Here is a 14,829-nt window from a genome sequence, read left to right as displayed (position 1 = left end):
AGACGCTCATGTAAACGTTATTAATTTATTTATGTATGTAGCATATAAGATGACCTCTAAGTTCAAGAAACTTATTTCAAATTATAAGACGAAAAACCACACATGGTGTGGAACACATTATCTAACGCAACAACAGTTACGTAAGAAATGAAGCATTTAGCAACAGTTGGAACAGTAAAAACAAAAATAACACGCTTTGCTATTCGTAGGAGACTGCTTGGATATAGCCTGGACTTTTTTCAACACTTACAACAATGAAACAATATTTTACTAATTAACGTCCATTGAATTTCGACATTTCGATTTTTAAGTTTTATTTTTGACAAGCAGAAAGTCGACGGACTTCTATTTTCTCTACGTGCCAAACTAAACCATTATGTATTTGTTAAAAAATTTAAAAAGTGCTTCATTTCTTGCATCTGTGTCACTATACTCATCGCACGACGTGTCTCACAAACATATGCAGTCTTTAAATTTCTCCAGCGCCTCTGTCCTTATAGCTTCGTCCACCGCGCGTCCTGTCTTGTAAATTAGAACAGTAATTAATCCCACGCCCAGGGACCAAGGACGAAGTTTCGTGGAGCGGTTGGTATGACAGCGCTACAAACGGCACAATTTGGAGGATGGAAGAAGTCGGCTGTCGGGTCGTCATTCCCGACAATTCGACGAGAAAAGTTCGTCGGTCGGTCGGTCGGTTGGTGCGTGTTTAGGGCACGTTATACAACGTATACGCAGAGGCAAGTCAATAAGAGGCAATACGTGGATAGTACACAAAGCGTAACTGAGGCGGCGCTTCGTATCTCTCAAGGAAGAGCCAACATCACGTGATATGTCGTTTACCAATCAATTGCCGGATGAATGATCGAGATCTGCTACACCTTTTTCTTCCAGCTCTTATTAACGGTAGAGCAGGAGTTTCCTTCAGCAGTTCCAGTTCGTTGTTCGTTTTGTTGGTAAGTTGTAACGATGTGTGAGATGTGTGTCGTGGGTTAGTTGCCTTATGCTAGTCTTGATCGAGGCGAAACAGATTAACATTTTCGTGTGTTATAGGCAAATAGCTAATAGTTCTAGCAGTTTCTTTATCCGTGCTTTATCTTTGTCGGACTGGTTTATAAATGGGATAGGGTCAGGTTAGACAGAAATATTGTTCATGACAATTATTAAACAACTGTCTCAATCCTGTGGACTAATTACGGTGTTTATACGTCATTGGTAATTGGAAGGTCTAATGCACTATTCTTCTCTCACCGCAGGAATTACTTCAGAAACCATGGCCGCCGGCCCTTTGCAGTTCCAACCACCCCCGGTGGTAAGTGTGAAATGATATATAATTGAACACTTTTGGATATGTACGTGTGAGCAGTTAAAATTAATATGGGTACAAGCGTGTTGAATGACAGATAGGACGCCGTAGTTTAACTAACGGGGTGGGTTATTAAACTGGTTGTATTTCAACGTGTGACCATAGTTAAAGAAACTTTTCATTCAGGTTGATTTAAACGAATATAGCTTCAGTTACGAAACGGTGGCTAGTCGTCCAGAGTCGTAGCAGGCCAGATGAAACAATACGGTAAAAGTTAATTTGGGGTAATCAGATGGAAGGTGAAATCGTGATGGAGAAAATGTCATACCCCCTTCTTTGGTATTTGTTTACTTAGAGACCTGTGGGAGTTAGGCTTTCTTTAAGACGTTGGGCAGCATGGACCGCATTATATCGGGCAGAACGACTTCTGAATTTCTGATAACCTATCGCAAAACGTGAAAGTAATTACAAATTTGGTGCACTTCCTATTCACATAGAAACCATAAAAAGCGAAGTGTGTCTCTAGCATATGTAAACAGATGTGTACCGTATTTGTGTCTTGTAATAGGCAGCTGTTAGCGGTATGAACGTGGACATCGTCTCTTGGACAAGACAGTGTTTCCAAATATTTCAGCAATGAGAGTATTGTAGGGTGCCGAGTTTTATTCACTTCACATCTGTGCACGACACTGAGCTTAGAATAACTGTTGTATTACGGAAAGATCTTTATGACCTGAAGATAAAGAAGGCTGTTGAAACCGTTGGTTTTCAATAAAAATATTTTGTGCGATCTTGGCTGTTAAATGGGTCTTCGCAATTATAACTTATCGCCACACGAGACTCCTATACAAAAATTCAGTTACTATTTAAAGTTTTAGTTACCGGAATCTCGCGGAGATATTAACCTACACTATGGGCATGATGCACTGTTCTCGTTGCTGATTAATTCGCGAGTTCTCCAAACTTAATTTGCCTGTAATATTGGAACGGCTAAAACTTAGTGCCCACATTTATACTAAATTTGCCAAATAATGCTAATAGTGGATTGGAAAATAGTGTTAATTTCAGTTGGCTACCAATCGGTTCTTGGGAATCAGCTAAAGACCACAATCTAAGGTTCGATGTCGCAATACACTGCAGTTTACTAAGGTATATTTATATTGACGTAGGTGTTCATATATGTTTTTCAAAAGTATTCCTTGTGAACACATTGCACTAATCAGTTTTAAGTAAGAGGTTTCAGACAGTTGATTATTTCATAAATCAGTTAACGTGTTAAATGCGACCTTAAGGATGTAAGCAAGCAAACGTTAGGTCTGGAATTGGTTCGTTGGTAGTACCTAATTGCTTCTTTTATGAAAATACAGTGTTAAGACAATCGGGTTGATTTCTGCTCCACCGTAAGCAGAAGCTAGTGACTCGGGTAAACGTGTGACGTAATCTGTGTCGTAAATTGAGTTTGCGGGTACATTCAGTGGCATGTGCAAAATTCCAGCAACATGCGTTGAGTACTCATTCGTGAATAAAGAATAAATTAGGTCTTACCTGAAGGGGAAGATTAAGTGCATGAGCAGCGATAATGCAGAAAGCGATAAACTCTTTCCGTTATTCATTTAGACGGGAATTCCGGAGAGAGACATTTCGCAAATTCTTGAAATGGTTTTCCTCCGTACGTCACCACCTGCTATAGTCTTCAGATACTGGATGAAGTGTAGTGGGTTAAGCTGCATCACGGCTCCACATTTGTGACTGTAATAATTAATGTACTACGGTGAATCTTCCATGTTTTATTCTAATTCTTAATGAATAACACCTTTTTGAATTGGGTTACTAGGCGAAATACTCAAATTCTTCCTGCTCCTGCAAGCTGTTGCAGGTCTGCGGCTGAAACCGGCTTCCGTTCAACAACAGATCAGTGCGTAACGTCCTTCAAGTGGCAAAGGGCCTATAAAAACTCGTATATAAGTCTTTAAATCACCCATTTAGACACGATGAAATGTTAGCGACACGTTTTTCAAACATTTTGTGATTCATAGCCGTTCAGCTGCCTCACGCAGACATAGTTCTCTGACCATCGTTGTTCCCTCCAATTTACGAAGCTAAAACGTACCACGTAGTAACTTCATCTACATGGTTACTCTGCAATTCACACTAAAGTGCCCGTCCTACGTGGTCTTTCCAATTCTAGTTGCTCATAATTGATTCCTAAGAATTTAGTCGGATTAACAGCCTTTAGATTTGTGCGATATATCGTAAACCGAAAAATTATCGGATTTCCTTTGCTGCCCATGTGGATGACCTCGCACTTCTATTTGGTGCCAATTGCCACTTCCGTACCAGACAGAAATCCTCTCTATCGAGTTCTGTAATTGGAATTGAGCTTCTTTTACTAGATGCTAAGATACAGCGTCATCAACAAACAATATAAGGGGGCTGCTCAGATTACCACCTTTGTCATTTATTATAAATCATGAACAGTACAGGTCCTTTGACACTACTTTAAGGAACGACAGATATCACCTATGTTCTAGTCGATTTACCGACAACCACTACGAACTGTGACATTTCTAAGAGGAAACCACGAATCTAGTCGCATAACTGAAACGACACTCTATATGCACATGATTTAAGTATCTTGTAAGGAACGGCAAAACCCTTCTGGAAATCTAGGGATATGTAATAGTTCTGAGATACCTTGTCGACGGCACCTTTTACTTCATGGGAATAAAGAGCTGGCTGCGTTGAACAAGAACGGTATTTGCTGAATCCGTATTGGTTATGTAACAATAAGTCACTTTCTTCAAGGTGACTCGTAATGTTCGTGTACAGTATATGCTCCAAAATTCTACTGCAAATTGTCAATGATAAGGGTCTGTATTTCAGTGGGTTGCTCATATTTTCTTTCGTTGATATTTGTGACCTGTGCTACTTTGTAGTCTTCAGGAACAGACGTTCCGTCCAGTGAACGGTTGTCTATGACCGCTAAGAAAGGCTCTATTATATGCGTACTCTAAAAGGAACCTGAATGGTATGCCGTCTGGACCGGAAACTTTGCCTTTAAGTAATGACTTGTTTCGCAACACCTAAGGTATTTACTGTTGTCACTCATGCTAACACCTGTTCTGGTTTCGAATTCTGGAATATTTACTTCTTTCGTGAAGGAATTATGGAAAACTATATGAACTCCGCTTTAGTGGCACCATCATCGGAAAGGTTTCCATCGCTATCGCGCAGTGACTGTATTTACTGCTTTCTGCCACTGGTGTACTTCACATACCACTAGAATCTCTTCGGGTTGTGTACCATATTCGGAGACAGTTTTATTATGGAAACCATTAAAAGCATCTCGCATTGACGTCCGCACTAAATTTACAACTTCCGTGAAACATCACCAGTGTTGGGATTTTGTGTTCTTCTAAATTGGCCATGCTCTCATTTCTTCGTTGTTACTGCATCAGTGTTATGACGTGTTTTATGTATCTTGGTGTGTCATTCCCGTCTTTCATTAACTTGGGTGGTATGAATTTATTTATTGCTGTAGATACGGCATCTTAAAATTTGAGCCATATCTGGTCTACACTGATGTCATTAGCTTGAAAGGAATGGAGACGCTCTTGGGAAGGCATCGAACAGAATTTTTATCTCCGGTTTTATAGATATATTTTGCTTTTGTTTTTCGTGGTTTTGGTTTATTTGGTTTTCAGCCTCGCTACAATGACCTTGTGTTCACTACTGTGTCCATTACGCTGTCTTGTAGATCATGATTATTTGAGGTTAAAGTGTTTTCGCAACCAATTACAGTTCGTGTGGGCACGTCAGAATAGTTTCGGAACAGAATTGTAGCCCGATGCTGCACACACTTTTAATCACTTAAAGTGCCTCAATGCAGCGCACAGGCTACTGGATTTAGGTACGTTGTTCCACGTTCTTACTGTCCGCTGTTTCCAGTTTCTAATCGTCGTGGCTCATTACCATGTGGTGTGGAGAGTGGTTAAGTCGCTGAGTTAACAACATACCAGTTCTGTGCGGCTATTGAGAAAGTCTAAAGTGTAAAAAGTACAAAAATGCTTGTGCAATGAACTCGACAGCATTCTTTTCCGCTGGCCTTATGGCGACACTAGATGCATTAAGTTCATTTCCTTGTGTAGCCGTCAAATTACTGCGGTGACGATACTAGATTCTTCCTAGTATCAAGCGGAAGGCTATTCTGGGCTGCAGTGGTTAGGTGCATTGAAATTCATTTGTCTGTCTTTTCTGTAAAGTTCCACAAATAGGGGTTAGGATAGCTTCCCAGCCCATGAGAAGTATCTAGTTTTGTGTGATGGCTGTTTCATTATTTTGCTCGAACTGCACTCTTAAAAATAGAGGCAGTGACTCGTTTGGACTAGTGCCTGTAAAGACAGAAGCCTACTTTGTCAGTCACTTCTTTTTTAGCAGACGGCAAACGGGATTGCAGTTCGGAACAGTAACCCAATAAATGTGGTAAACTACCACCGAATACCAATTAAAGTGGTGACACTAAAACAGTATATTTAGTGCTGTTTTGTAAATTCAGCATGAGATGCCTTTACGGCTATTACAGAAAGCAAATGACACTACACCGTGAAGCAATGAACAAATTTATTAGTCACATAAAACGTTAAACGAAATAACCTGTTTCCACGGGTTTAGAAACTAATTCATTCCCTGATCGGGAAATTCTTGTGGCTCTAACTTGCCTATAAGTCGTTTACTCGTCACTACATTTTGAATTACTGAAACTTGTCAGAAGTGATAAACTGTTCAATTTCCTGAAGGTAAAGGGAATAGGGATGTAGGAAAAATGCTACAACTTCTCACCATCAAATAAGCAGCAGGAACTTAGTTCGATAAGGCAAAAAAGGTAAGATGTAGTTACAAAATGCCTGCAGTGTTCAGCAGCATGTGTGTCCAGCAGTCTCTGCGCGGCAGACTCCAGTAAGATGACTGTTGAGAAATAAAAAAAATATCGTAACTTTAGGTGCTACAGCAAGTTAAAAATTATCCTACAGCCACAAGTCTCAAGTCTTCAGTATAACGAAATGCTACAGAGACGTAAAAGATATCAGTGTTTCATACATCAAATTAGTTTCCTCAAGTCGACTTTGTTAAAACCATCCAGGAAACCCCTATTTCCACGGTTCATTTGCTGCGATCGCTCTCATTCATGAATGTTTCAGAGCGAACAGTGCAAGTCGATTGCTTGACTCCAAATTGTCGTGTGTTGCATCGTGCCACCTTCAGTCAAAATCTGGTCTAACAGAAATTGCTGTAGAATACTAATATGCCGACCGCCACCCCTAGACTCGGTTGAGTGTTACTGGACGTCAGGTAGGGATTTCAAAAACCCATGCAGTGCTGCGGCCAGACGTATCATTCCTGTTCAGAGCGTTCACGAATTATAATAGAAGCGTATGCACTGGATTATCATAACCAAATTTACTGGTAAAAAAATTGTTTCCTGAGCTCTCAGCCAGTTATGTCATCTTTGGGCCTGTTCCTGTAGGGTTTCTAGTATAACCCAACTACCGCAACTCCTACCCCCTTCTGTGTGCTTTCCCACAACTATTCAGGTATGTAGTATCCCATGGCGGGCCTGTAACTAAAAAAGTAACTCTTTCGGTGTTGCTTACTGCTGACTAGCTACATCGAAATGCAGCACCCCATTGTAAACGATACCTTTTTGTGGACACGCGTATTTGCCTCAAATGGCCGCGTTCTTTATTCAGACGAAAGGCATTCTCGGCAGATGCAAAGGAAAGTTCAGATTTTAAGAGCACATTGTAAAATGTGCGCCAACACTAAAACAGCAGAAAAAAACAAATGATAAAAATAGACAAAGGAAACAATAGTATCTCTGACTTCGCTCGTTTTTATCTTTTTTGCAGATGCAGTGTACAGAACCGACTCGCCTGGTGAAATCAGTTATTTTGACAGGGCATGGCGGAATTCAAAAAGTAGACGTAAGTTGCATCGTCCTACACAAATTAAATGTAATGTACGAAAAAACTTTATTCCAGAGTCGGATCAGTTCTATGCGATACATCCCTGAACCTTTAAACAGCAATGGCTGACGGTATATATTTAGTTAACTGTTAGCCATTTCCTCGTAGTGCCTAGGAGGTGATGGATAATAAAACAGCATTCACGATCATTCCCATCAGTGTGAGCATACCTATGTTGGGCGGGAGACGCTCCAACAATTACACGAACACAACTGACCACGATAAGTGCGAAGACGTCCATTTGATACAGTAGACGTGCACGTCTCTTAAACAATGTAATGCTAAAAATACAATCACGGAACTGCTGGAAACTTAACACCTTCCAGTAAATTTTTTTCAGAGCGCTGTGCCAAATTCTCATAGGAAGATGTCCCATTTGGTAACTCTTACCCATTCCAAAGTGAATTACTGGTGAGATGAGGTGGCAGTCTACGGTGAATTTAGGTAGATACTGGTGTAGCGCTGTTACGTATTGCCATTCAGAATTCATAAGTCTCAGTTGAAATTGGGCCATTGAACTGCCTTAATTTGAAGATACGTAGATCACTAATAAAGTAATTTTTTTGCGATTCCTCTGCAATTTGAATAATCTTCGAAGCATCCTCATTTCTTTTTATTGCTGCAAATAGCTTGTCAGCTCCTTGTTCAGAGTAGGCCATTATCTGACAGAAGACGCTCACCGATTTGTGCAAGTATGCAGCCCTCAACGACGACGAAAGATGTAACTGATAAGTGAAGCTGTCGGTCATAAAACGGGTGTACAGTGTTACGGGAGAGAATCACACTGTAAATGAAATTGGCGTTGCAGAAGTCATGTAGTAGTTAACAATTAGTTCTTAACTGTCTCACACGAAATGCTATTTGATACATGTCTGCAGGTCGAAGATACACCAATTCCTATTCGTCTTCAAAAAGATCACGTTGAAGTGGAAGTCCACTACTGTGGTATGAATTTCACAGACAACTACTTGCGACTGGGCATAATCAAAAGTAATTATTTTCCTGTGATAATGGGCAGTGAATGTGCTGGAATTGTGACACGAACAGGAAGTGAAGTGACAGAATTTAAGGTGAGACTGAAACCATAAAATGATCAGTTACCAAATTGACAAAAGTGCTTATAACAGTCTCGTTTCAGGTTGGGGAGAGAGTCCTTTGCCTGCAGATGCAAGGTGGTCTTTTCCGCGAAATGGTCCATGTGCAGAAAAAGTACTGCTTCAAGATACCAGACAACATTAACCTTTGCCACGCAGTTTGCCTCGGGCTTAACTTCCTAGTGGCGTACATGTGTTTGTTCGAAATCGGCAAACTCACGCCAACGCAAGTTATATTCATGCAATCCATCGGAGGTAAAATTTCTCAACACTTAAAATAGATACTAAAAAGTACTCCTTGACTTCTCTGAAACGATTTCCCAACTTTTATCCGCTGTATTTAAATACGTTACTACACTCTAAGTTGAGACTAACAGGATGTAAAGGATGTAACTGCAGTACGCGGTCCAAATTAAGTTAATAGCACGTGCGTCGACGGATTTCCTTGCCTCTTTCAGTGGCAGCGGTTATCAATGTTAACCCCACTTTCTTGACTCTGGGGGGCAGGATATTGTGTAAAATCAGAACACGTGATTTGTCTAAATTACTTTTTACCAGATAAAATAATTTTATTAAAATCATACAATATTTTTTATTCAACCACCGTCCATAATACTCTCCAGTTACTACTTGAGAAATTTTGAGGTAAAATTTTGAGCAGTTACCTTAGGAAGTTCTTTACACAAACAACTCAGAATTACATCATACTGAGAATGAAATGTTTGAAAATGTTTCGCATTTTCATAGACAAAGGCAAATGCATAATCAACACTATTCTAACAGGAACAGAACGTGTGCTGCATACTGCACATCTTCTTGATGTGGCTTGTTTCGGCTGATGCGCTCTGCCTTCCAATCTGATTTGCTTATCCACGTGTGGTTTGTCTTTCCTGATAGCTACGCTCTTCCCTTTTTGACTTAGGCCACTGCAGTGGATATTTGCCTTTGCGAGAAATCCTTCGTACGGTTTCCTTCCGACGTCTTCATTCGTGAATTGTTACATTTCAATTTCTTTGTGTATGATAAACTCATTCACTTCACATATATCAATAGTGAGAGAGCCTAGGCCACCATGTCTTACTTTCACGATCACAACTTCAGTCTCTTTTTAGACGATCAAAATTGACAAGAGTTCATTCACCTCTCATTCACTAAATACATGGGGACATGACACTACAGAAGTTCATCCATCTTTCCCTCCTTGTTTACACTTATGGCGTCACTAGGATCATAGATATTAGCGATCAGATTTACAGCTCGTTTGTCCATCCACTTGTAAAATGCTACACAATTATTGCTGACTTCGCTGTCAAATTGCCTTCTTTCTATCTTCCTTTAGTTTTGTAAGGAATTATTGTAGGGGTGGCGATGGCTTCTCCTGAACTTGATGACTTCAGTCATTGTCTATTCTGCTCTGCCTGCTGTTTGCCAGTATGTTACACTCTAAACTAAAGTTTCCCATTTTTCTTACTTCTACTTCACTTCACATTGATTTCACTAATTTATTTACCTGTCTTAAGTACCAAGAAAATGCCACTAACTTACGCTCCAATCTAACGAAACATGAACAGTTGCGTTCAATGCTTCATTCACCTTCAGTTGAGTTGTGCAGCCCGTACTCTACGAAAAATGTTAATATCGGTAATCTTAGCAGTCTTTACCAAAAACTTAAGCTTTTTCCAAAGCATGTTAACGGTTCCTCCTTTACAGGTGGCGTGGGCACTGCAGTTCTACAGCTCGCACAAACTGTTCCCCGCGTTAGAATTCTGGGAACAGCATCGGAAGTAAAGCACGAACAACTACGGACTCTAGGAGCAAACCGAACTTACAGCCACAGTGACAACTATGCCCAGCGAGTTCTGGACCTCCATCCGTACGGTGTAGACATAGTGATAAACTCGAACGGTGGATCAGATATCGACAAGTGCGTAAAAATGCTTAAGCCTTGCGGAAAGTTGATTAATATTGGTGAGTATCATTACAGTATTGAATAAAGCGAATTTTTCGCATCGATGTACCATTGACTGAGCTTCCTACACAAATTGAAAGTTCTTAAATTCTTCTTGCTGATATGAAGTTAATTTGAGGGGTGTTGGGTTGATCTGTCATTCCGTTCTGCACATTGGATTAATCAGATGCGTACCCTGTTGCTCCTGCAAGATGCAATTTGCATCCTCAAACTACAACAGAAGTCAGACGCTTCTAACGTTCTAAAGAGAAATGCCTGAAAAATCTTCAGCAATAAATACCTTCTGGAGCCGTCCGCTGTAACGAAATGACAAATTCACAAAATTTGTTACGTAACTAGTGGGATACTTGGGTACTGGAATTGTACTAGTTATTGTAAGAAAAACATGAAACTAACGAGTTATTTTCCAAGGATAGGATTCGCTAATTTCTACACAGTTGAACATCGTAGTTAACTTTGCAGAAAGGCTTGAGAGGCATGCCTACTCAACTTGAGTAATTATCCTTTACAATGTCGCTAGGTATGGTCAAGGCTGTAGCGTGTGAAATGGAGTGAGGTGTACTGTCGCGGAGAAAATACGGGGCTCGCAATAGCTATAGTGCAGGATACCGTCAGCCACAATGACTGCGGTCAATGCTCACAAATAAGGTAACTCTTGTTCTGTCTGGATTGACCTTCGCCAATCAGTCTCCCTATGCCTTGATGAAGTAATAGACCCCTATTCGCCTCCAGTCTACTGGCATGGTACACCAGTCAGATAACCCATCCACCGCGATGGCACTCAGATTCGCTCGTAGGCGTTTAACTACAACTCTGTCCATTCGCACTGCACAATAGGTGTCGCCCAACACAGTGAACAACGCTTAATCGCAAGGGCTCAATATAGAGTCGCACTTCGATTCGCGCTCGACAGAGGTGCTCTCCCAGTGAAGTACTGAGGAGACTTGTCCCTCGCTCTTTCGAGTACATACGAGCGCGCACGGTCTCGTTACGTGTTCTCGCTCCAAGAGCGACAACGGAACTGCCTCGCCACGCCAGACGTGAAGGGGTATATGTTTCGGTCTCCCCCATTATTCCTTGAGCTCAGTGCGTCAGAAATATCGTCAGCCAATCAGCATTGCTCTTCTAAAACGGGAATGACCTTTCGTTTAAGGCGACCAATCCAGAAACTTGTAGCTTTGCTTTTGGGAGTTTGCTGTCTCCCTGTAATAGTCTCTGAAACTGCATGCTATGTGCAAAGAATGTGTAGGCTGGCCGCTCCCACACAATGTAGCGGAATTGTCTTTAAAGTCGAACAAGGGATTGTTCCCGCCCCCCCCCCCCTTTCCACTCGGGCCCACGCTGTCTGCTATGGGTGGTCACCGGCCAACATGGGCTGGGTCGTCCTTTGAAGTGAGTGGCGTCCCACTGTGCGGTTTCTCTCCCAAACTAAAATCTTATGTGACCGTCGTGTCTGGAATGTGTGTGTGTGCATGCCAGCCTCCAGTATTTCAACCACTGTGCAGTCACTTGTCAATTGAATATTGTTTACATGAATTCTTAAAACATTGACCTTACCTTATCGAATTTGGGTTCGAATGACACGTCTTCATGTGTGGAACGTGATTGAGGGCAGAATATGTAAGCACTGAAGGTCAGGAGGCCGCGACGTCTTCAACTTACACTTGCTTGGCGTAAAAAAAATAAAAATAAGTACATGCCGAAACCAACAGGCTTCTACCTGTGAAACCAAATCAAGTAACAATGATAGGTAGTACACTGTAATGCACACAAGAAAAATTTGTGAAAACGTAGCTACGTGCAACATTTAATGTATTAATGCAACCATTAATCAGTATAGCTTCAGCGTATGAGTCTGAAATTTCCGTCGACGAAATTTCATGACATTGTGCTGAAATGTTCAAGAACTCTAAGTGAGGAGCGCCATGCATACAGCTACTGGATCCGTCAGTTAAAGTAGAAATTGGCTTCCTCTGGTTCCATTGTGTCTCTGGGGGAAAAATCTTAATCAGATAACGCGTCTTGTTGAAGAGAAGTTACTCCGCCAGAACAAACTTTCTGATAAATCAGCAATCGGCCCGAATGGTATTAAGTTTCACTTCGAAATTCAATATATAAATACGTTCTGTTGTCAGCTTTAGTCAGTAACAAGATAACATACATACAATAAACAGGATTCGGACTAAAATGAGCGTTCTGGTGCTAGTATTGTGAGAACATAAAAAGCAAGAATTTCAATATAATGGCGTTACATAGTGGTACCCTAAAAAAACTATTTCGCATTATTTATAATTGTCAATTATAAAGGTACACAGCATAACCTCAAACTTAAGAGTTGATGCTCGTAAGTAGCCGTGGAGCCTTTCGTCCCCCACCCCCTTCGAAGTCTATTTACATAAATGAGACATTGTGTAGTCAGTGTTTCGAATAGTGGTTAAGAATTGTCGATACGTTTGTCTTGCTATAAAATGATGGAAACGGAAACTGGAGAACCTAATCCCTTCGTTCACTATTCAGTTCAGATTATAGGTTAGTCTTTCACATTATGCTAAGTAGCACTTTCTATATAACAGCACTACACGTCTAAAACAAATGGTGGTAGCTTCTTTCCGCTAGCGTAAAGTTTCTGTACAAGAATCGGCAATAATCCCAAGTAAACAATGTGATAACCATTATGATTTCAGGATCTAACAGTTCAACTACATACCCGAGTAATTCTGTATGGGGTTTACTGAGACCATCATGGGATGCCAAAGCGTTCTGTTCTTCAGATGTGATCAGGAGAGCATACACCATGACGGGACTGAACATCGGAAAATTGCTAGAAACAGATCGAGAAAAGATGCAGTCAATACTGACAGAGATATTCGAACTGCGCTCTCAAGGAACAATATCGCCTAGAGCACATAACGTTCTACCTTTTGGAAGGGTAAGTTTAGACTTTGAAGAAAAGAATAATTAAAATTTGTTCATGCATCCTAAACTACGTTGTGTACTTCCAGGTGCAGGATGCTATGACCCAACTTTGCACGCGAGAGAACTACGGGAAAGTGGTTTTGGTAATCAGAAATTCAGCAGAAGTTGTATTACCAAGTGATTTGGAAGAAGATGCTTAACGGCCGCAAGCTAAATGTGTCTGCACTGGAAACTGAACGAACAGCGTCCTGTATCGGCTCTGAACATGTATCGTCGTTTAGGGGCGACGACACATACTGCTTTCTAAAGCAGATCAAGCAAATGAAATATTTTAATGTTCACACTTTGAGGTTTTTAAAATAGTAAAATATTTTAGAAGTTTTACGGTTTTAATGGTAATCAAATGTTAATCCGAAATGTCGTTCGTGCTAAGATGGCTTTGTATTTTTATGCTTTGGAAAGCATGTGGTATTAAAAGAATGGTTTAACATTGAAATTGTGTATCACCTACTCTTACTGCTGAGTCTAAACTGCTTGCCATTTGTGATCCGAAGAGCAGCAATAAGATTTTGACAGTTTCCACTAATAAACTGGTAGAAATGGAACTTCTGTATGTAATCTTCAATTACCACTGCGCCATAACAAGACGCTTAGTCAGACATACATACTATCCATGCAGAGTCTGGGAGGGTTACTAGTTGAAACTTGGATGCCACTTATAGCTCACAACGTGCAGTGTCAAGTAGACCATGTGTGAACCAGCGCCATGTCTGTTCTGAACAGATTTTGCGTAATCCATGAAGACAGGTTAGGCACTTGCTAACAAATTTCTGGACTTAATTCGTTAGGTTGTGGTCCCTTTCTGTGGCTCATTCTACAATTACAAATCTCGAGCAGCTCAGCTCCATCCGTCCTAAATAAACTGGATGTGACATCTAGGTAAGTGCGCCTGTCTTAAGTGACACGGTCTTTACGATCCACTGCTGAACAGTCTAAAGGCATTTAAGAAAAATAATCCCATTCACAACGGCTTAAACTACTGCACAGGAGAAGTGGGCTTTAAACTTGTTATAATCACGCTAATGCCGAAAACTATTTAGACGTCTTTATTTTCAAAATACATATTTAGAAAGTCAACGTTGCAGTACTGCCCTTGCATTATTTTACTTCCCTAAACAACCGTCACAAGTGCCCGACTTCAGGCACATAGAGTTCAAACATAAACTAAATGTCCACATAACCACTAAGAACGAAATGCAACACTTAGACGATTTGTTTCCCACTGGATGATTTACCTGAAAAACGATATACCCGTTTATTTTAGATAATAAAATAGTTCAATTTGACAAATTTTGTTTTCAAGCTTGTCGAATTAATTTCTCGTAAAAGCTTCACAAAAAACTGAATTTTTTCCCCGTCCATGATTTCAGTTAACATACAGGAACTAAATTGAAATACATTTTGGATTTGCTGTCTTATGCGGTCATGTCTGTTGATTGAAAACCTATGCGTGCTTCCACGCTC

The 14,829-nt window shown here is 40.6% G+C and overlaps 1 protein-coding gene across 1 annotated transcript; it reads left to right on the top strand.

Annotated features, from left to right (window-relative positions):
- The first annotated feature begins 885 nt into the window (after nucleotides 1-885).
- On the top strand, nucleotides 886-13,801 carry LOC126266643 (synaptic vesicle membrane protein VAT-1 homolog). The gene is made up of 8 exons (XM_049971034.1): nucleotides 886-953; nucleotides 1,254-1,309; nucleotides 7,210-7,284; nucleotides 8,205-8,396; nucleotides 8,465-8,675; nucleotides 10,131-10,388; nucleotides 13,074-13,318; nucleotides 13,392-13,801. Exons 2-8 carry the CDS (start codon nucleotides 1,271-1,273, stop codon nucleotides 13,503-13,505), a joined length of 1,134 nt encoding a protein of 377 aa, XP_049826991.1. The 5' UTR covers nucleotides 886-953; nucleotides 1,254-1,270; the 3' UTR covers nucleotides 13,506-13,801.
- Nucleotides 13,802-14,829: the final 1,028 nt, after the last annotated feature.

This window comes from Schistocerca gregaria, chromosome 4, assembly GCF_023897955.1.
Source record: "Schistocerca gregaria isolate iqSchGreg1 chromosome 4, iqSchGreg1.2, whole genome shotgun sequence".
Classification (NCBI taxonomy): domain Eukaryota; kingdom Metazoa; phylum Arthropoda; class Insecta; order Orthoptera; family Acrididae; genus Schistocerca; species Schistocerca gregaria.
Note: the sequence above shows the minus strand (reverse complement) of the source record. Positions and strands in the feature narration are given on the sequence as shown.

Bases quoted from the DNA above. Each gene is read 5' to 3' on its own strand.
- LOC126266643 (XM_049971034.1), top strand. From the start codon at position 1,271: ATGGCCGCCGGCCCTTTGCAGTTCCAACCACCCCCGGTG. The intron at 8,397-8,464 runs GTGAGACTGAAA...GTCTCGTTTCAG, and splicing joins GTGAAGTGACAGAATTTAAG to GTTGGGGAGAGAGTCCTTTG. The intron at 13,319-13,391 runs GTAAGTTTAGAC...GTGTACTTCCAG, and splicing joins ACGTTCTACCTTTTGGAAGG to GTGCAGGATGCTATGACCCA.